The sequence below is a fragment of the Balaenoptera borealis genome (genome assembly GCF_965194805.1).
Source record: "Balaenoptera borealis genome assembly, chromosome: 5".
NCBI classification, from domain to species: Eukaryota; Metazoa; Chordata; class Mammalia; order Artiodactyla; family Balaenopteridae; genus Balaenoptera; species Balaenoptera borealis.
This window is the reverse complement of record NC_138862.1, coordinates 52,906,152-52,928,647: the sequence shown is the minus strand read 5'-3', so window position 1 is coordinate 52,928,647 and position 22,496 is coordinate 52,906,152. Positions and strand designations below refer to the sequence as shown.

General features: G+C 35.9%; 1 protein-coding gene across 2 annotated transcripts in view; it reads right to left on the bottom strand.

Moving 5' to 3' along the window:
* The window catches only part of ALCAM (activated leukocyte cell adhesion molecule), a 205,741-nt gene that overhangs the window by 33,273 nt on the left and 149,972 nt on the right, over window positions 1-22,496 (bottom strand). For both annotated transcript variants that reach the window (XM_082393104.1, XM_082393103.1), the window contains exons 3-9: window positions 21,564-21,783; window positions 14,322-14,386; window positions 13,017-13,104; window positions 12,378-12,560; window positions 7,385-7,512; window positions 5,759-5,891; window positions 1,735-1,847 (exon numbers count right to left, since the gene is read on the bottom strand). In XM_082393104.1, coding sequence (XP_082249230.1) covers window positions 1,735-1,847; window positions 5,759-5,891; window positions 7,385-7,512; window positions 12,378-12,560; window positions 13,017-13,104; window positions 14,322-14,386; window positions 21,564-21,783 — 930 coding nt within the window. The remainder of the gene's footprint in view (window positions 1-1,734; window positions 1,848-5,758; window positions 5,892-7,384; window positions 7,513-12,377; window positions 12,561-13,016; window positions 13,105-14,321; window positions 14,387-21,563; window positions 21,784-22,496) is intronic.

Sequence of the window (22,496 nt, the reverse complement as noted above, 5' to 3'; positions counted from 1 at the left end):
TAAGGAGAATTCTCGGTTGATAGTAGCTACTCCTTATAGCAAATGTAGATGAATTTGAATTGACAGATATTGGAGACTTGTGCTACATAATCAATGATGGATATAAATACCTGAAAGTCATTTTATAGGAGACAGTTTTCAAGACAGGGGATCCATTACACAGCCATGGCAATTATGACAAAAATGATTTTTAAAGAAACCTTTAATAACAGATTACTATCTTAATTCCTATGAACAAAGGAAAGGCAACATTTAATTTTGAAAATCATTTTATATACAGAAAATAATGTTATTTACCAGAAATTGAAATGCTCCTAAGAAGACAACTAAACACAATCTTAAGATTATGTGGTATTTGTTCAACTACGAATTTTTTTCCATTTCCATCAACTAACCAATGACCAGGCAATACTGATCAGCACTACTGACATGAGGTATTTAATCAACAGCAGTGACTGCAGCTGATGTGGAAACTGGTTTAGCCAAGTAAACTTAGTTTCTCCAGTCCTGTAGTAAAACACACTATGAGTGTTCATATGCCTAGAACTTGTCTAGCCCTTTGACAATTAACTACTACAAATACCTCATGTTAAATATGCATTTTAACTATCTGAGTAAATAAGAAGTTGTGATGAGGTTGTGTTTAAAAGAAAGTGAAATAAGAAACTGAGCTTTAAGAGTAAGATAACAAGTAACAGAGGATCCGGCATGAAAAGAGATAAGAAAGCAATAGAAAATAATTAACATTTTCATCAAGAAGAAACTCTAGCAATAAATTTCCCACAATTTTTTTACAAAGATAATTCTTGCCAACCCCTATTTTAAGTGGTTTGTATGTGTTTTGTCAACACATCGCTGGTTAAGTGCTTCTGTTACATGCCATGTTCTGGTAATAAATGGGTTGGGTGTTCAGATATACTAGCCAAGGATTCGAGTGGAGGGAACATAGTTACAACCTTTCCCTTTGGTGATAACCTTGTCTCAAATCACAATTACCAATTCTACTTTCTCACTCTAAAAAGATAATAGCAATGTTTGGGTCCCCAGGTAATGGCCTACATTTCAGACAATTACAAGAATATAAGCACTCAGGAAATACAGACAAAGCTCCTAGTATGTTCCAGGTGTTCTACTATGGTTCAGGGGTGAAAAGAGATCTCTGCCTTCAAGGAGCTACTAATTCATGGAACCCACATTCAGACACTTAAGGTCAGTTTCAGCAGAAAGACAGAAGGTTAGGTGACTAGAGTGCAGTATTTATGCTGGGTAAGGCCTGAGCTCAAGTCTCCACTCTGTCACCTGTGGCTCTCTGATTTCTCTTGCCTCAAATTCTTTTGAATAATGTGGGGAAATAATCATTTCCCTACATATTTCACATGGTTGTTGTAAACACACAGTTTATAATGTTGTGGATTAAAACACATTGAAAGTTGTTAATCCCTAAAGTATATAACTGCATATGTGTGTGTATCCATGTGCATGTGTGTATGTGTATAATTACTCAGTAGATACACATAATTAAATTAATACCCCAAACTAAGTTTCAGAGCATCAATTATGGATGCCATAGTGATGCTGAGTACCTCTAAAAGTTTACTGTGGTATGATTTGTATTATATATAGAGAAACAGAGTATGAGTGTGGGTGTATAAACATATTACCCATGAATATATAAGAGAAGCCTAAAAAGGAATCAGTTCAAACAGTGGAATATTACCAAGGAATATTACTTACTTTCATCCATACCACAGTTGCGTTCCTACTAGCAGATATTGTGCATGACACAGGCAGAGCATCGCCAATCTGCTTGGTCACTTCCCCACTTGGGTTTAAGGACAAATCCAAATCTGTGAAGCAGAAAATATGCTTGAAATGCAACTCCAGAAAGTAAGATAGTCAAAATATTTTTTGAGAAAAAAATGGATGAAAGAAAAAAAAAATCCTCTAACTGCACTTGAAATTCAGAAGTGATTTATGTGACTGAAATAACTGAACTGTAGCATAATCAGTCTAGCTTTTCAAGCCAGCTTTGAGATCAGTTTGGACAAGCGAACGGTCAATCTAATTGATTATGCATTTATTTGCAGTTAACATGATTGATGTTTTGACTGCATGTAAGTGTTCACCTGGGGTCTATCACCTTAAGAAAAAAATTCTTAAATCACTTCTGGAAGAAAATAAAGAAAGATGATGACTAGGTAAATATTATAAAAAGAGTTGATAAGGCACACCATGGGAAAATCAAGTATATTTAGACAGCAGGTGATAAACCAAAATACCATTAGGTGTCTAAGTGTTTCTTCAGAGTGAATTGACTATAATGGTTAGATATTTTTCAAAAATGCTATCCCGTTTCTCATGCAGTTGAAATTTTAAATAAGATTTATTATTAGGTACACTCTCAGCAGATACCATTTTTTAAAAACAGAGTATAAATACATCTAAGGAAGTAAAATCTTCCAGATGGAAAGTAATTTCTATAAAAATCTTACTGTCATAGTATGATCTGAATGAGGAAAATCCAGTTCAATAGAACATTTATTGTACAACTACTATGTTCCAAGCACTGACAGGAGATACTGAGATGAATAATGAGCTTACAATTTACAATTTGAGGTAGAGGTAATATGCACTCAACTATGTGATGACACTACACGGCAGCATGAAATCAGCACCTAGTGGCAAACGTGCGATAGATTAGGAACTCAAGAAATATTTGCTGAAAAACTAGAGTAAGGGCTACAGACAGAGGTACAAGAGAAGACTTATGGGAGTATGGAGAACAGAACCAACTTGACTTTCAAAGCAGCAATAAAGGCTTTGCATGGAGGCAGTATCTGTTTGTGGCCCCTGATGGTTGAGAAGGGCTTTGGTAAGCGGAGATGTTGGGAAAACTTCTGCCACATAAGCAAAGGCAAAGAGGTGAGAGAGCTTGGCAGGTTTCACAGTGGTGAGTAAACTGGTATGAATGGTTATAACACATGGAAGGTAAACCTATGCAAGTAATTAAGGCCAGACTAAGGACTGTGCTTGCCATACTAAGAGTTGGGACTTTATCCTATGGCAGTGGGGATTTGCTACTGCATCCTGTGCTTCTCCTTGGTTTTACATGTTATAATTGTAATTTGTTGACTGTTTACAGCATTATTTTTAATACTTGTTTCGCCTGCTAGGCTGTAAGCATCTTTGGGGTAGGGACCATGACTTGAGTTGTCACTGTGTATCCACAGTGTCTGCCACATTGTAGGCCCTCAAAAACTATTGTTGAATGAATGAAGAGAAGAAGCATGTTTCTCATTAATATTAAAATAGGTGTTATCACATAGAAAAGTGGAGTTTTCTCAGAATATTTGGTTGAATTATATTTAGAAGAAAATTCAATTCAGGGCAAGTTAAAGCTTTTCTTAGCTGGACAGTTAACTTGCCAGCGAGAAGATAAAAGAAGTGATTTTAAAGGATGACAATGGACTTTGCAAGCTTGGATGAAGAAGCTATATGTGCATGAATTGGCAGAAGACTAGTAGATGCTTCATCAGCAACTAGAGATCTGTGGGCTAAAAGCCTGAGGAGAGGTCTGCTAATATGTGCAAGTACTGGTTGGTGCTTCTCTATCTACTCCCTTTAGTCATCTATGGAAAGGAAACAAATCTTTTCTGAAAGCAAACAATTTAGAATAAATGGACAAAAATAAGATTTTTATGTTTTCATGTAATTTCCAGTAAAATCTTGATTTACTTGCAATGCTATTTTAGCTTTTTCTTTTTAATAGATTTTATTGGAGTATAATTGCTTCACGATACTGTGTTAGTTTCTGCTGTACAACAACGTGAATCAGCCATATGCATACATATATTCCCATATCCCCTCCCTCTTGCGCCTCCCTCCCACCCTCCCTATCCCACCCCTCTAGGTCGTAGCAAAACAACGAGCTGATCTCCCTGTGCTATGTTGCTGCTTCCCACTAGCTAACTATTTTACATTTGGTAGTGTATATATGTTGATGCTACTCTCACTTTGCCCCAGCATCCCATGTCCTACCCACCCCTACATTCCGTGTCCTCAAGTCCATTTTCTATGTCTACGTCTTTATTCCTGCCCTGCCACTAGGTTCATCAGTACCTTTTTTTTTTTTTTAGCTTCCATATATATATGTTAGCATACGGTATTTTAGCTTTTCAGAGCAACACAGGCCTTAAAGCCCAGTGTTAAAGCCTACCTTCCAAAACCAAAATGTATTTAAATCCAATTAAATGCACTGAAATTCAATTAAACTGTTACATGCTTTTGTTTAATTTCTTTTTAATTGCAGCTGATCATTGAGGTATTATGTAGCTGCAGCACAGCCTTTTGCCTAATCCTTCTGCCATCTATCCTTCTCTGCCTGATATACAGGTGATATAAATGAGAGTTCTCTTTCTTTAGTGTCCTGAGTAGCTACCATCTCTTAAACATAAGCAGATTGTACCATCACTAAGCACTGGAGATTACTGGTTATTGGCCCAAATATTTCATGAACAATGATATCAGAAAGTTATTCCACAGGCAATTTTATCTGCTGGCTATATTCCCTCACTTCACTTCTTTTCCCCTATGGAGCAAACCGGATAAATGTCCTCAGAGAAAAAGTAGCACAGTTGTTATCCTGAGAGGTCACTGCTTTCTCTCTAACTAGCCCCTGATGGCAGACACACTCAGATATGTTCAACATGAAAATGGAGCAAACAGAGAAGTAGCTTAGCTGTGAATATTTCTTAACAGTCCACTGTAACCATAGGGCTCCCCAGGGTGTGCTCCCAACATCAGACACTCAAAAGCAACCATCTGGTTACTCTATTCCCCGATGTACCTCCTTCAAACTTCTAGCTCCTATCCTACGTGTTTTCCAAGTGTTATGGGTAGAGTAATAGATTTAGAACCATTTCCTCAGAACAGTTGCTAACATCTCTTTCAATTCTGAAACAAAGAAACACTCATATTCAATGGGATTGTAGTGGATCATGTCTAGAGAAACCTTACTGTAATGGATCATGTCTAGAGGTGCTGTTGGGTGCAAAGGACTTATTAGAAAATTTGGCTTATATTTCCAAGCAAGACTGACATTTGCCCAAAGCACTCTGTGTATTCTAGTGTCACCAGGGAGCAGTTCAAATTAGTTTCCCATTTCTACAATGCATAGGGTACATCAATAATACAGACTGTCAGGAACTACAAAATGAAGAACTCAAGTGAAGTGTCTGTTTTCTATGTATATTTATTTTTTTCTATCTACTGGAGTATAAAAGTGGGTTAAAAGTTCTGGGTGATTTCAAAGTGGTTCTGTTTCTAGAAAATTTCTGTTGCTTGGGCTTGGGTGTTAAGAGTACTCTGTAATTTAAAAAAGATACTTAATCTACACTTTTCTTGGCCAAATGCAAACCTTGTAAACTTCGAGAATATCCAAATATTTTCTTAAAATATAAAGTAATTTATTTCTTTAAGATGCATGTGAATATTTTATTAATACCACAAACTGAAGACATTTAGAAAGAAGATGGAGGTTTATCACTGCCAAAAGTTGCAATTATTAGATCCATTCAAGATTTCAGTATTGTAGGGCAAATCTGGACCAAAGTTGGGTTCACGCTAATGCTCTTTAGTAAGTCTGTTGAAACCACATTATTTAAGAAAAATATAGCTGCAATTTATTTAAAGAGATAGCAAAGTTAGACTACGAGAGGCCTTTAAAGTGAAGCTGGTAATGAAGAATAAGGTGACTTACAGTGAACTGTGATGGCTGTTGAAGCAATCATGCTTTTTTTGTCTATCAGGGAGCATTTATAGTCTCCTGTTGCATTGCGCCTCACATCTGCCAATGTGTAAGTATTTGAACTTCGTATTCCTTCAGGCTGTCCCTTTTGATAGAGGCAAAATGTCAGATGATTACACTTGGTAGTTACAATAAGAACAGTTATATTTCTTGATTAAAATGACATTTTCTCAGATAAGAAAAAAAAAGGAAATGTATTTCTTCAATTGGACAAATGAGAGTAGAGTTTGTATTATCTGAATCCTGGAAAAATAATTGGTAATTTGGTTCTAAGGAAATTGAGAAGCTAATTTACATTGTATTGATGACATCTATTTTATTGACAGCATGGCTTGTGTTTGTTAAGGCAGATTTAAAAAAATGTTTAATATTTTATTTTTACATTTATCCCTTGCTTAATCTGACAAAAAGATTTGAGGCAGCTTAAAAGAAAACATAACATATAATCCAAATTAGGAAGGAAGGAAGGGAGGGAGGGAGGAAGGAAGAAGGGGAGGGAGGAAGAAAGAAAGAGAGGGGAAAAGAAATTTTAAAAAGAGAAAAGAAAAAGAAAAGAATTAATAACTAAGAATTTAAAAAATATATAGATGAATTAGGAGTATATAGTAACAAAAAAGATAATTGTTGTTAAAACTAAGACACAAATTTGGCTGTCATCCCTGAAAATCAAGGTAGAAACATAATTAGTTTCAAATTTTCATTTGTGTTTTAGACAAAAACAATATGTCAGTTTATTAAGATAAACAGAATTTCCTGTCAACATTTAAGTAGAAAGGAAATCACTTAGACTTGTCTTCTGAGTAATATAGTGGATGATACTCTTAAACATTACTGAACAATGCAGTGGGTGACATTTGTGAACAGATCCCTGCAGTAAATGCAGTACAGAGTTGTATATGGCTTCTCCCAATGGAAGGTTATGTCAAACGCAAACCTGGGAAGGCTGTGGGAGAGCAAGCAAGTGTCCTCAGACAGAGCTCTCTCCTAGTCTGGCTCCACAGTGTCTAGAACACATCCAAATTATCCTCTAGACATCATCTCTTTCAGCTGTGATACTGATAAAAGTTGAGAAAATGGCTGTTTAAGACCACATACGATGGCAAGATACAGCCCATTGCTTTATTCTATCAAGCTAAATATAATGTGCAACAGAAGTGTCCCTATATCAGAAATTCAGGGACGTGTTCAGGAATGCACTGTGGATAGATTTAGAATCCACATCAGACCATTTGCTGTCATCATCCTTCATTTTATATTTGTTTGCTTCTGAAGAGCAGATTCTTATAGTTTATTTGGATAATGAGACCTTGAGTTTCTACCATTACGGTTTCCTATGATCAGATTTTTTACTCTTTGTCCCTGATTTCCCTTAACACTGAATTTAAAAAAGGCGAGAGCACTGGCAGATGCCAAAAAAACTTTTAAAGGACATTCCACAGGTGTCCCTTGACTCCAAGAATAACATCGTTTCCTCACTTAAGCTTCTCAAGAATATACAATTCTTAATTTTAGCCAGCTGCCGAACAACAGGACAGAATGATAGTGGTCTCGCTCAAGTAATAATCCTGAAGCACTTACTGGTAAGTAAAACAAAAACTCCTCAGGAGGAGGGTTACCATTTCCCAAGCATTTAAGAGTGATGTTGTCCCCTTCTTTGATGGCATTTTTTGATGGCAGCACTTGTATTGTCACCTGCTCTGTAGGATCTGCAAGAGTCACAGACACAAGTTAACCATTTCATCAAGTACCAAATTACTCAGTACATACAATGAAAATGACTAAATTATACACAATTTTCTCAAGAAGCTAGTAATGATAATTGCTTAAATGTATCTTTTTATAGAAGGATTGAAGTTAATAGCTACTTGCTATAACAAGTACTAATCTTGGTTAGAGCAAACTACAAAGAGACCCTGTTACATAAAAATCAATTTCTTCTTAGCAAAATGTCTTTACCTGAGGTAGGAATGACCATAATTATTTTATGTGTAAAAGACCAGTAGGAACAATCTCACTGTATAATCTCATTATAAGGACATTTAACTATATTATATGTATCTTACAGTTTGGAAAGACTGGAGCAGCTAGCAAAGGAGCTAAAACTATTAGCCCCCCCCCCAGTCTTATTACACAATAATACCTTATATTAAATAAAAAGGTACATGAGCCAAACAATACCAGCAAGATTTTTGGCATGCTGGAGAGTAGATCTGCTTTCAAAAAGATAAATCCATGAACTGAGAGAGACCCTTAACACAATCAACAGAACTGTGAATGTATTGTAATTTTTTTCTGTTCATTGGAGCCAAGATGCAACCTTCATTCCATTTCGGTCATTTTTATGGTGAAAATAGGGCTAAAGGGTATTCTTTAGTTGAGGCTACTGCTCAACGGTAGAATGCTAAAGAAATTAAAAGCTGAATACACAGTGGACCATACCCAGCTAAAGGAAAGAAAAGGAGGTGGTGTTGGCAGTTATAAATGACCCACTTTCTAATGTATCCACTTGTTATGTAGCTGATGATACAATGAACAATGAATTTTGAAATCATATAATGCAAAGGTTTATTTTAGAGAACCTCTTCCACAAGGCTTAATAACTACTGAGGCATGTGTCTATATTTCCAAACCGGCAGCACTAAAAATTATCTATGAAGACTTATTTTGCTATTAGCTAATAAAGTGAGACGAATAAGTGGTAGATTTTGATGCTTTTTTCTATCTCTTGCAGTCATTTACTTACCTTTCTAAGATTAAAGTGCAGGGAAAACAACCTGAAGGATTGTTATAGATTGCTTCTCTGACTTTTTCCCATGCTTGGGCATCTCTGAATATTTGCCCAGAATGTTCTGAGGCTAAACAAGGATTGGTTTAATATACTTGTTCATTTTTCTGAATTTGCCTGAGGTAGTTCCCTGACCAGCAGTTCTCAGTTAAGTCAGAAAGTAAATAAAGTTTGTCCTGCACTGGCCTTCCATTTCTAGGCCTCCCTCACTCGTTTGCATGGCCCTTCTCTGCCTAGCTTGGTCTGTAGCACATCACTGCAGCACATCTCTGACCAAAGCTGATGCCAGAACAGCTAGGAATCATAATCGATCTGACTTCATGCTTTATTTTAAAACCCCCCTTCTCTGTGTCCCCTTTTCAATAGGCTCTGCTCTGTACTAGGGAGTTGAAGAACTACACTGAGATCAGAGGGTTAACGTAACACATTTGAGTTTTAACAGTAGCCTTCTGGTTGCCCACTAATGTGCGTCCAACAAAATTAATGATCTCTTGCTCTCCTTTTGACTTTCAGTTTGACTCTATTAGTAAATCATCAGTCTGCCAGTTACTCTGGCTTTCTCCTTTGCCCTCTCTTATCCACTCAATCACCCAGTCTTAATGATTAATCCTTATATTTTGCATCTGATTCTCCCCTTCTATTCCCACCAACACTTCTCTAGCACAGGCTGTAATTAATCTACACCTGAAACACTGCCTTCAAACTTCATTTGGTCCTTCACCGTGAGCCTTTCTCTTTTCTACATCTTTATATATATATATATATTCTCTAAATAAGTTTTTGAAGTAGTGCTTTGAATATTACAATGATATTTAAAATTCTTCACACATTCCCAATATGTAAAAATTGAAATAAAAATTTCTTAACCTGGTATCCACAATTGCCTTGAACTTAGTTCAGGTAAGACTCTTATATCTCACTACTCCATAAATACCCCTACATAACAATCAAAAGAGTCTACTCAAATTTCTTTCTCCCTTCTCTCCATTCATCCTCTGTCCACTCATTTATTCACTCATTTGGCTAATATTTGTTTTGTGCAGGCACTAAGTGCAAGAGTTACAAAGTCAAAAACAGCAATTCCCTGTCCTCAATGAACTTTCAGTTTATTTATGATGACACCAAACTTATCAATTAAGACTGTGACAGCACAAAAACTGCCTAAGATGCATAAGCATAGTAATCACTAGTAGCTTACAGATCCGCCAGACTGGGAAGCTTCCTGTAGGAATTGACCGTGGAGCTGGGTTTTGAAGAATAAGGAGGTGTTTGCTGGATAATAAAGGTAAGATAGTGACAGCATATGGATAGGAATGTACATAGTATTCTGCAGGAGGAATCTGGAAAATAGAACAGACTACAGAAAGTAGTTAAATGATGAAGGTTGAGACAGGTCAGGACCATGGCTACAGGGGACTCAAGGCATTTTGAAATTGGGAGTTTAGAGATTAACCTGAGAGATCTGGGGAGTCGCTGAAGAGTTTTCATCACAGTAGTGACATGTTCACATTTGTGTTTTAGAAAGATATTTCTGGCAGCAGCTTGCAGGGCAGTTTGGCGTGAACAGACAGGAATACTATTTTGGAAGTTGTTACAAAAATACCAGCAATGAGGAATGGTGGCATAATCTTAGGCAGTGTCAGAAGGCAGAATCAGACACATACAAAGATGAAAGAGCTAGATTCTATAAAACTTCATTACTGACTGGATAGGGTAAAGGAGTGGACCAGTGCGTCTTTCTCAGGCTTCCTCAAGGTGAATTGATCAAATTTCTTTTTCTTGAATGTACTCTTCTGTACTTTCCATTTAGCTCCTCCTTCTCTAAAGTCATCCTAGAGCAGTGGCTCTCCAGATGTGGTCCTCAGATGATTATCATTAGCATCACCAAGGAACTTGTTAGAAATGCAAAGTATTGGGCCCCTCCCCACAACTACTGGATAAGAAGCTATAGAGCCAGGTCCTGTAACTGGTTTACTAACAAGTCCTCCAGGTGATTCTGATGCACATCCTGAAGTTTGGGAATCACTGTCCTTGGGAACCTGAGCTTTCAGGACTGTCCACTAAGTCCCTGTGGCACTTACCACTTGCAACTTTGCATTGACAATTTCCTTCTGATGTACATGTCTTACTTACCTATTGGAATAGTAAACCCCTTGAATGTCAGGACTATATATTAAACACTTTCGGGTCTTTGCCATGAAGCCCAGCACTGCATGCATTGTGCCTTCTCAAAAGCTGTGCCCAATGCTTCCCACACAGCCAACCACAGTCAAATCATTTCCTTCTTCCTCATCCAAGGACTTTTCTGCCCATCTATCTGCCCATGCCTGACACTCACATACATTTCTGTTCTTTCTTAAGCCAATTTCCCAATCCTTTTCACTCATCTTGATGTTCTTTCCTATCTTGTACTCCTGTACTTACACCAAGATAGTTTATTTCCAACTGAATATCTTTGAACAGACAGAGTTCTGCTTCCATATACAGAAATAATAGTTTGATTTTAGATAAGCTGTACATGATGAAATCCTCTCAATTCTTGCTTTTAAATCAAGTTGAAATTTATTTACAAAGTTTAAGGCAAAACAACCCATTATGGTTAGGGTTTGTGGAACTTCAGTTCTGTTCTTCTATAAGGTTCTGCACTTCATGGAGCCAAAATAAAAATGTAGCTGAGATAAAACTCTTTGAAGGTTCAGTGGGCATTTCTACCCTTTCTCTCAAATAGACGTAGAAGTACTGGGTTATTCTACAACATAAGGCAGTATTATGAGAATTTCTGATTCACTAAAAAGTAATAATAAAGTTTTCTTGCATCTTTCCCCAAAATATATCTCTAGTCTATGCTTATGAAGTAATAATGATTATATAGTAATAATGATGATAGTACTTAATAACGAGCATTTAATGTGCTATATATATTGTGCTATTTTAGATTTTTGATTTTACTTAATCTCCATAATAACACCATGAGTTAGGTATTACATTAATATTTTTCCTATTTCAAAATAGGAAAACTGAGACCTAGAGTAGTTAAGCTTCTTTTCTAGAAATACAAAATAACAGCACTGGGACTGGACTGCCAGCATCTTTGCTCTTAATCATAATATCTTGGCTCCTGTATTACAGGAAAGAGCACAGCATTGGAGAAAAGGATTCTAATCCACTTGCCACAGCTAAGTTAGGGCAAGTCTCTAGGTCTCACTTTACTGCTAGTTAAAATAATGGACTTAGATCAGATGATCAAGAAAGTTCCTTTGTAGTTTAATATTCAAATCTATTAAGTTAACCAAAACATGTTGGAATTCAAAATCCTATTTAACTTTTATGCAATTGATCTCATTATTAAAATAAATTTCTTTATTAAAATGGAAATTCCATATCTAGAAAACCAATCAGTCATAACCTTCTATTCATCTGTCATTCATTCAGAAAACCATCAGATGGCATTCTGAACTCCTACAAAATCCAGGGCTGTGCGTCAGGGCTGAGGACTACCAGAAGAAATCAGACTAAGTCAGAGATCTTGTGTTTAAGGAACTTAGTGTCTAGCGGAATACAGAAGAGATGATTATAAATAACAAAGTAGAGAGTGAAAGATATCATAGATGGGTAAGCATTTATTCTATAGGTCTTGCAAAGAGGAAGAGATTATTTGGGTACCATGGAATGGGGATGGGGGTTTGGAAGTAAATTCCAAAGAGCTTTTGGATTGGGACTTAAAATAGCATTGGAATATTTTTTCTAATACATAAAAATTGCATAATTATTTATTGAGTTACTTACAGTAAATATCAAAGACTGCTTGTTCAGAGTAAACTGTTTTCTGGCCGGATGGTCCATAATATGTCACAGAGCAGGTGAATGGCATTTGAATGTCAGCCTTGGTTGTCTTGTACTCCAGGGATGAAGTCATGATATAGAGCTGAGTCACTGGGTCCATTTGCTTTTTAAAAATTATGACCACCGCTGAAGAAAATAAAGAACACTAATGGTAGGATCTTTCATCGGAAAATCACAGTCCTTAATTAACTGTCACAGCAACTTTGAGAAGTGGTTTTGTCCTTCTTACTGTATTTAACAGGAGGGAAAATTGACATGTAGTGAGGTAGATGTCTTTTCAAAAACATGAATCAGAGACATGGACAGAAATAGAATCCTGGAATTCTATCTCCCACTCACTTTAATTAACTTTTAGAACATGCCATATAGAGAAATAATTTTCTCTGCTCTTGATTCTTCTGCACAAGGTCTGAAATGATGTTTTAAAAATCCCTTCTGATTTAATGGATACTTAAAGTAACAAAGTATAAAGTCATAGATCAAAAGAGGGCAATGCATTTAGACTCAGGATAGTCTAAGGAATGCTTAGACAAGAGAAAGGCAAAACATGTCATCTGAATTTATTGCCCACTTCTTACCCACCTCCTTCAAGGGGTTGCAGAACTTTTCCATTCCTGTACCACGTGATGTTGCCATCCGGATAACTGTCTTTTGAAATGCACTCACCCAACTGCAAAATAAAGAGGAAATATCACAACCTTGGTTGCATCAGTGGTTGTCCATTTGAAAGCCCCAGACTCCTCAAGGGATGCAGAGTTACTCCGATTTCCTGACCCATTCATCTTCCAAGCCTTGACTAAGGACTGAATGAATGCACTCTTGTATAAAAACAATGTTTTGTGCTTAAAATTATGGTCTTGCCCATTTAAAAATGTGCAATAGATGCTGCCACCATTAATAAAATCACATTCATTTAAAAGCATTACCCGATTCATTTCGACAGTATTCAGTTTTAACATTAACTAAATAACATAACTATATTAACATTGGCTATTACCATGGTTCATAGATCTGTGTATTCAAGAATCATTAATGGTGTTAAAATAAGGCTGCCTCTCCAGCTTCATGCTACGTTTATTTCAGATGACATATACTTACCACGATCTATAATCCCCACCACTTTACTTCACATGTGTTCTTAATATTTAGTGTTGTACTATGCAGTCAAATTCAATCTGATTCAAAGAATTCTGAACTTGCTTCTTCCCCCAGCCAAGGAAAATTTGGCTATTTTAGTTAGTGAAAATGAGATTATGAATCAAGTGATGTGCTCATATATGGAACCCCAGTTTTGTCCCTCCTTCAATAGACTTCCTTCAAACCTCTGCTACTGTGATTGTTTAAATCTGATCTTATCCCTTAACTTCAACTTTTCAAAAGTTTAATTTGTCAATAAGATAGAGACCAAACACTATACATGACAGAAGGCTTGTCATAATCCAGCTTCTCTTTAACTCTCGAGATTTATCTCTTACTGCACTCTCTTGCCCACTGGCTGAGCACCCAAAATTCCAGCAACGCAAATAATGTGTTTCCCAAACATGCCATTTTCTTTAACATGGTATTATTTCATATTGTTGGAAAGCCCTTTTTACCTTTGGTCTGGAGAAAATCTACTCATGTGTCATTACTTCATTAAACATCCATTTCGTTCAAACAAGAAAGACTTATGCCTTTTTTTACTCTCATCTCCCTCTCCTCCCTTCAGAAATGACCACGCCTTCCTCTGTGTCTCCTCTCTACCTTGTGCAGACTTTCTGACTGGCACCTGGAACACTGTCAGCTCCACAGAGCAAAGTCTATCTTATTTGTCCTGGCATCTGAGGCCAGGAGAAGGCATTCAATGCTAGGCTTAGGAAAGGCAATTAATCAAAAACAAGTTCTTACCTTTTTAAGCTGCTCTGTTTCAAGAAACGGGGCTTTGCTTACAATTTCGGGTTTAGATGGTTGCTCTAAAGTTAAGTAGAGAAAGATTTTAAGTGCATGTGGGAGAAGGAAATGAACATTTGTGATTCGGTTTATAGAAAAATAATTCATTTACTCAAAGTAGAAAAATAAGCAACAAAATAAAAAATAGATTTCCCATATAATCTGTAATTAAGAAATCTGGTTAGTTTACCCCTTCCAAATATTTGCTTTATTATATTAAATATTATTTTAAGTGCTTATTATTCCTGTGAATAAAATATTGCTAATGTTTTCAGGATGCTTTATAAACAGTGAGTACGGTTTAGATTGTAAACAGAGGTTAATATACTAAAGAGGATATGTTATCTGCAATTGATTACCATGTGCACTTTCTACTTAATAATTTCCATCTCCTTAGAGGAAAACCTGAGTCCATATGAATCTGAATCACAGGGGTGCTTATTTAAAATGCAGATTTCTGAGCTCTACCTGGCCAACTAAATCAGCATATCTGGGGAAAATCCTATAAACCTACTTTTTAAACAAGTTCCATTGGGGATTCTTGGGCACAGTGGAGTTTAAGAATCACTGCTCTAAAATCATGGGAAATGCAAAGTGGCTAAGGGATGTAGAAGCCCAAGTTTCCTGTGTATCTCACACCTTATCTTTTAAATGAAGTTATATTATGAAACTATAAATGTGAGAAAATCTTTCAAATTTGGAACATGAGATAATGGACAGAAGCGTTTTAAATACAGGAAGTTCGGTAAGCATAAATTCTAATAGAGGCTTCGGGAAAAATTGATTACAAATTGCAGCAAGAAGATATTATTTAAACTTATTTTATTCTTAGCTATTAGTTATCTATCATTGATGGATTTTTAAACTTTTTAATTAGCTCTAACAATTAGTCTATAGAAAATGGATATTTCCTCATTGTCATTGATTTTTGTGAGTCTCATGGAGAACTATTCTATTTTCAAATAAATAGACAAATAAAAACAACCAGCTATTCTCTCATCCATAGTCTTATTGTCTACCATCTCTACACTTTTAATTTTGATTACCAAACTAAACTAAATTGCTCTTGTATAATTATTACTCAATTTGGAATTCAGTTATCAGACATGTTACCTACCCAGACCATTACAGAAAACAAGGATGAAGACAAAAAGTCTTTGGAACAGCAAGATGGGTATCACCAAGATTGTATGCAAAAATAACGTAAGCTTCTTCAGGTTAATATCCTGAGTTAATTTTCCCTTTGCAATTGTTTTATATTAGAAATTAGAATAATTAATAATAATAGTGAATCTGCCTATCTGTTGAGCTTACACTTTAATTATAAGAGGCCTATTTACTATTAATTCTAGAAGTATAATTCTCTTGATACAATTTTCTGAAGAGTGATTATCTATATTCTAAATGCACAGATTGGAAAGAAAATATAAGAAAGATTAAAAAAAATGGAAAAAAGAAACATAGAAAAATAGAAAAGCATAACAGACAATTACATTAACACAAAGAAGTGACACCTGGCTACCTGATTGTTAGGAATGTGACCAAAAATATAAAAAACTGACAAAATATAAAAAACTGATCCAGCAATTTCACTCCTGGCATATATTCAAAGAAAAGAAAAACTCTAATTCATAAAGATTCATGTACCCCTATGTTTTTAGCAGCATTATTTACAATACACAAGATACGGAAGAAACCTAAGTGTCCATCACACATAAAGATGTTACATGTGTGTATACACACATGCACACACACACACACACACACACACACACACCTAATGGAATACTAGTCAGCCATATAAAAGACTGAAATTTTGCCATTTGCAACAACATGAATGGACCTGGAGGGTATTTATGCTTAGTGAAAGAAGTCTGACAGAAAAAGACAAATACTGTATGTTATCACTAATATGTGGAATATAAAAAATAAAACAAATGAATGAATATAACAAAACAGAAATACATTCACTGATATATAGAACAAACTAGTGGTTACCAGTGGGGAAAGGAAAAGGGGTAGGGACAAGATATGTGCAGGGGGTTAAGAGGTAAAAATCACCATGTACAAAAATTAATAAGTAACAGGGATATATTGTGAAACACAGGGAAATATAGCCATTATTTTGTAATAACTTTAAATGGAGTATAATCTATAAAAATATTGAATCACTGTTGTACACCGGAAACTAATATAATATTGTAAATCAAGTATACTTCAATTTAAAAAATTTTTTCAATTAGAAAAAATAAATTATAAAAATCAAAACAACATAAATAGCAATTCCTGGGAAACATGTGGTAGGGGATTAAAGCCTTCTCCAATACAAATCAGTAAGTCTTGGTTTTACCACTATTTTAATGTAACATCATTAATGTTCATAATTACAACTCTGAGTTATTGATAAAACCTTAAATTATGTTCAGAATTCAATGTTTTATGGCAAACGTCTAATACCTTTGAGAGAGGGCTGCATCCAAAATATTTAAACAGAACAAAAATCTTGGAGCTTGAGTAAGTGTAAGTTCTCTGGGAACTAAAATCAGTTATTCAGCGACACCTCTCTGAAAGCTCAAGAGAGGTAAGATATTAAATTAATTTTTGTGGTTGATCAAGTGTCAAGATTAACAAGAAAAAAAGAGCAAATAATTTTTTGTTTCCTCAGTACTATCTATGCCTGGAATATATAGAGAGATTTGAAAAATCCTCCAAAAAATTAGGCTCTTAATAGAAAATGAGGATGGGCAGTTTTGTTAAGTTGTACTAATTTCTAGTTCACCAAAATCAGATACCAATTCAGTTGGAACATACTTCCTCTAATGTCAAATATATTCCTCTACTTTGACTTACAAACCCCATATAACCATAAATACCGATGTGTTACAATTGTTGGTCTTTTCCACATGGCCATGTGTGCTTTGTTTCCATAAACACTTTCTAAAATTTATTCTTATTTCAATAAAATAAAACTGCAGCAAACCCAGGAAAACCTGATGAAAGTATGCTTAAAATTTAGTCCTCTTTGTACTATTATTCACTTTTCCATTTAGAAGAGAGAGTCACAGTGGGTACTGAGAAAGTAATGGTAATACCTATTGCATTTCTCTGAGTTATTTTCTCAAACTTTTGTTTCAAACCCTCTATATCAAATATATACTTTGTATGTAACTTTCTCTTATATTAGCTTGTAACAATCGATGAGTATTAGAAGACCATAAAAGAGGATGTGTACTATTTTAGCAAAATTGCATATTGATTCCAAAGTGTTTTAAAAAAACTTTATGTGAATTATGTCTTAATATGATTCAAGGATTCATAACTAAGTATAGAATTGAAAGGAAAAGTCATACCACAAATTTATTTGCATTAGTAAAATAATTTTGTCAAGAGTTTCACAGCCAGGTGAGGATGGAGTGATGAATGCAAAACTGCTCTATATCACCCAAATGCATGAGTGTTATTCTCAAAATCCTCACACAGAGGATGGCTCAGTTTGATATGGGAGGAGAGCAAGAAAAGGCAGGTGCACTGGTTACATTGAGTCAAGGGTGCTTCTCTCAGTACTTTGTCAGCAATCAACTCTTGATATACTTTAAGTAGATCACTGTGAGCATGAAATCGTTTATTTTCCTTATGAGATGGGAAAAGGTATTTTTTATACTTAAACAATCAAAATGAAATATACAGTGTAGATCTCATTTGTTAAAAAGGTATTTTCTGCTTCCTTCATTCTGAAAAAATAAAAATGACTTGCAGTTGAAAGTTGAATAACTTTCACAGGGAGGGTGGGAGGAGGGATGCTCAGTTTTGATAAAATATTGAGAGCAGTGTCCCAGTGAAAGCTCAAATAACACTGTGATGTCAACCATCACTAGGAGAGCTGGTTGGTCCAGGTGGAAGTCACGGGAACAGTCTTCCTTTTAATACCACACACACCAGTGCAGAAGATTAGGCTGGATTTTGGTTTTCAAATGCTTTTTAGTACTCAAGCCCTTCTCCCTTTTTTCCCCCTGAACAAAATATCATGAAAAAGCTTCGAAATATTGAGTGGGCGAATTATAGCTAATCAAGTAGAAGCAGCTAGCTCCTCACCCTCCTCAGCCCTATTCATTAGCACGTCAAGAGGATCCTAGGAACAGAGTGGGAAAACCACTGCCTAATCCAAAGTACTCATTTACTGATGAGGAGGGAATTGAAGCCCCTGCCCTGACTGGTGAAGTCACTTGCCCAAGGTCAGAAATTAGCAGCAGATCTAACAAAGCCAGATCTCCTGATGACCAGTTCAGTGATTTTTCCATTATATCACTGAGAGCCATTTGGCTCTCTGGGCAAGCATTCAACCTCTAAGATCTACTCTTGCTAAGGGATGGTTTTATTAACTTCAAATGTGCGTTAAATGCAAACTGTTTGACTATGATGCCATTCAACGACTAACCAACCAACCAAACAAAAATGCCTCATTAGTGGTGACAAAGCATGGGACTTACTTGGATCTGGTCTGCTTTATGGGCATGATTTCTTGCATCTGAGATATAGCTTAAAACTGAATAAACAAACCTACATCAGAAGTAATAAAGTCATCAGTCATGACCTCTAGTTTGAATAAAAACAGTTTGTGCTCGTCAGGAGGACACTGCAGCAAACTGATCTGGGATTAGCTCACGTTAACCACACTCATTCTGTGGTACACAGTGCGTGTTGCTAGGTGCTAGGTGACTCGACAGAAGGAAACAGAGGACTGATTGATGAGCCTAGTAACTCTTAAGTGACTGCAATATATACATGTGTAGAATGAAAGCCTCCATGTCACAGCTGCCATTTGCTTCACAAATAACGATCCAAAGTCAATTCATTATTTTTAAAGAAGCAAAGCCCTTATATGCTCTTGCAAACTCTTTCTTCATCATGAGCTGTGCTGTTTATTTAATTGGACTTGGAGGGTCCCACAGTTTCTAGTATAAAACCCCATTTTCAAAAGTGTGTAACTTGTCTATTTAAATTCTCTCTGGCCCAGAGCCTGGAATGCAAATTCTGTTTCTGAGAATCACTTTGTTTTCAACAACATTCAAAAGAGAAGGGGGTAGGGGGAGCTGATGGTATGCAGGGTGTGAGTGTGTTTTTATAACCATAGAAATCCTCTGTATTCCGAAACAGCTTACAAATTTTATCAAATTAGGCCAAATGAACTTTTTTGGCATTTAAAAAATTATATTCTGAAAATTGTCACCAATGTTTCTTCGAAATGGAACAACCTGAATTTTCTCAACTTTCTTGTAGACTGTCTTGATATTTGGTAATTTTAACATAATAACAAAGAAACATGACAATGACAAATCAATACACATAACTTTAGAATGCTGTGACTTAATCTCTGTACCTACTGCAGTACATTCTTGTGTACTTATATTTACGACCTCATGGCCTAATTAAAAGATTTTGGTTGCTCACTTTAGAAAAAGTGTTTTTAGCAGCACACCATCCATCTTCCTAATAACATCAAAGTGAAATAAAAGACAAGAAAGAAAAAATACATGGGACTTTGGCAAATACAGGATGGAGATTTTTCGGGGTGTTTCATGGAAGGGGGCATAACTGGGAAACGCTTGGTACTTGGTTTGATCCATAAAATGATTGAGTTGAGTGGATGGTTTCTGGAAAGTACCTTCTAAGCTGAAAGGTAATCAACTGAAACGTGTACTATGCTTTTACAAGGTTCTTCGGGAGAACAAAGGTCTCCTTGATAGTATAAGCACTGAATCCTTGTCATGAGTCCATAGGAGCACTGAAGTCCATATAAATGCTTAAGGGACAGTCCTACTTAGTTGTATAGGCATTACAAGAGAAACAGGAAAAATCCACGGTTAATTGCTGTAGTAGCAAGGCCCTCTGGGTTTCTTTCTTCCTTGTTTATTTTAATAATTTCTAGGTGCTGTCAAGTTATCAGAAAGCAGAGGAAAAAACTGAAAAGTGAGACCTTCTTCCCTAATTAAAAAAGACTAGCATTCTGAAACTTTCGAGACCTATTTTTCTCCCTGTAATTTCTAAGATATTAGGATGTAATGAAGGTGGGATATTTTATTAGAATATTAAAAGATAAAGAGTTTTAATTAGAACTTCTCAAGTCACTCATTTGCGTAGCTATTTGTACACGCACATTAACTATATATTATCATGAGGCAAAGTGACCTCCAGTAATTATTACAAGTTTCTTCTACAACATTTTCTTGTTCCAACCCTCCTCTACTTTTTCCCCTTGGTGGATTCCATGTACACATTTAGAGTGTGGTGAACTTCTTTATTTTAGGGCAATTTTCTAAACCGCTTGAACAGTCTCAAGAAGTAAATCAACAAGCATTAAGCATTAAAGGTCAAAATGTGTGTGTGTATACACACACATATACACACACATGTATATACATATATAGAAAACTTAGGTCTCTTGTTTGTATTTTATTTTATTTTTTAAATTTTATTTATTTATTTATTTATTTATGGCAGAGTTGGGTCTTCGTTTCTGTGCGAGGGCTTTCTCCAGTTGCGGCAAGTGGGGGCCACTCTTCATCGCGGTGCGCGGGCCTTTCACTATCGCGGCCTCTCTTGTTGCGGAGCACAGGCTCCAGACGCGCAGGCTCAGTAGTTGTGGCTCACGGGCCTAGTTGCTCCGCGGCATGTGGGATCTTCCCAGACCAGGGCTTGAACCCGTGTCCCCTGCATTGGCAGGCAGATTCCCAACCACTGCGCCACCAGGGAAGCCCAGTATTTTATTGTTTTTACAATATCAAATGGCAACTTTTATATGGTTTAGCCTAATTCATATATATGTAAGCATGATATGCATGAATATGTGCATGTATTATATATCTATGTATCAATATGTATCACAGAACATTTATTTGTACGTCCGTGAAAGTAAAGGATCACATGCCAGTTTTCATTTAGCACTATTTCATATCACAGGAAATTTTACCCAACAAAACAACAGAATATTCTTTTAGTTCCTCATTGCAAAGCTCCTATTTGCATTTCAGGTTTTTTGTTTTCCTCACTGACAGCATGCATGAGCAGAATGAAGATCTCTAGAAGTCCTCTTACATAGATGGCTACTGTGGAGACACTACAGAGAGTTCAGTCGTCTTTCTAAAGAACATTTTCTAGTACCAGCCATCAATCCCACTTAGCTTTACACTGCAGACTACTTACTGAACACCTTGACTACTGTAGGTGCCTCAAACACGTTGTCCTCAGTTACGAGCATGCACACAAATCTCTTTTCATCACTGATCTTTGCATTACTGATAGAGAGAGTGTAGTTTTCTGAGAGGTTCAGTCTGTCTTTGTATTCTGGTACATCGTCGTACTGCACACTTTTCTTTGTAGAGGACCTGAAGGCAATAAATACTGGGGAGCCATCAGGCTTTTCCTAAAAATTGAAATAACAATACATTTTTAAAAAACAGGCATTTTTAGATGTTTCAGGATTACAGCCAGAATAACAAAATTTTCTTGGCCGTACTATTCCACCAAAATTTGTAGTTTGGTCCAAGAAGAATAATTTTAGATATGTGCCTCATATAAATCTTTGGTTATAGAAAATTACTCTTCATAAGAAGAGAAGCTGTAAGTTCTTTTACAGGTATCAATTTAAATATACAAAAATGAAAGGACAGAGCTTTAGGAATCCAAGCTTTTCTTGCATCTGGAGGACAGAATTAGTAACTGTTTTGAAAATGACAAGGGTTGGCATTATGTCTAATGTAAAAGAAAAAAAATAGATGAAAACAAACATATACGTGTTATGTTACAAAAGAATTTTCAGCTAACTATCAGAGTAAGCATACACTTGTGCTGCAAACACTCATTTAGAAATCCTGGGCAATTATCTTTAGCATGTTCATTACTTTAATCCACATACTTTATGTGTCCACACTTTTCAGTTTCAGCCAGACTGACACAGTTGACCTTTACACATAACATAGCTTAATGAGTCTTCATGGAAGAACAGTATTTGCCCTTGTGAAATGATCATGTCCATTAAGCAATAGAATTAGATTAATCACTAAAACCCATAGTTTTGCTATCTGAATCTTAAAACTTAGCTCGAAGGGTTTTCATATAAAATCTGGCATATACAAT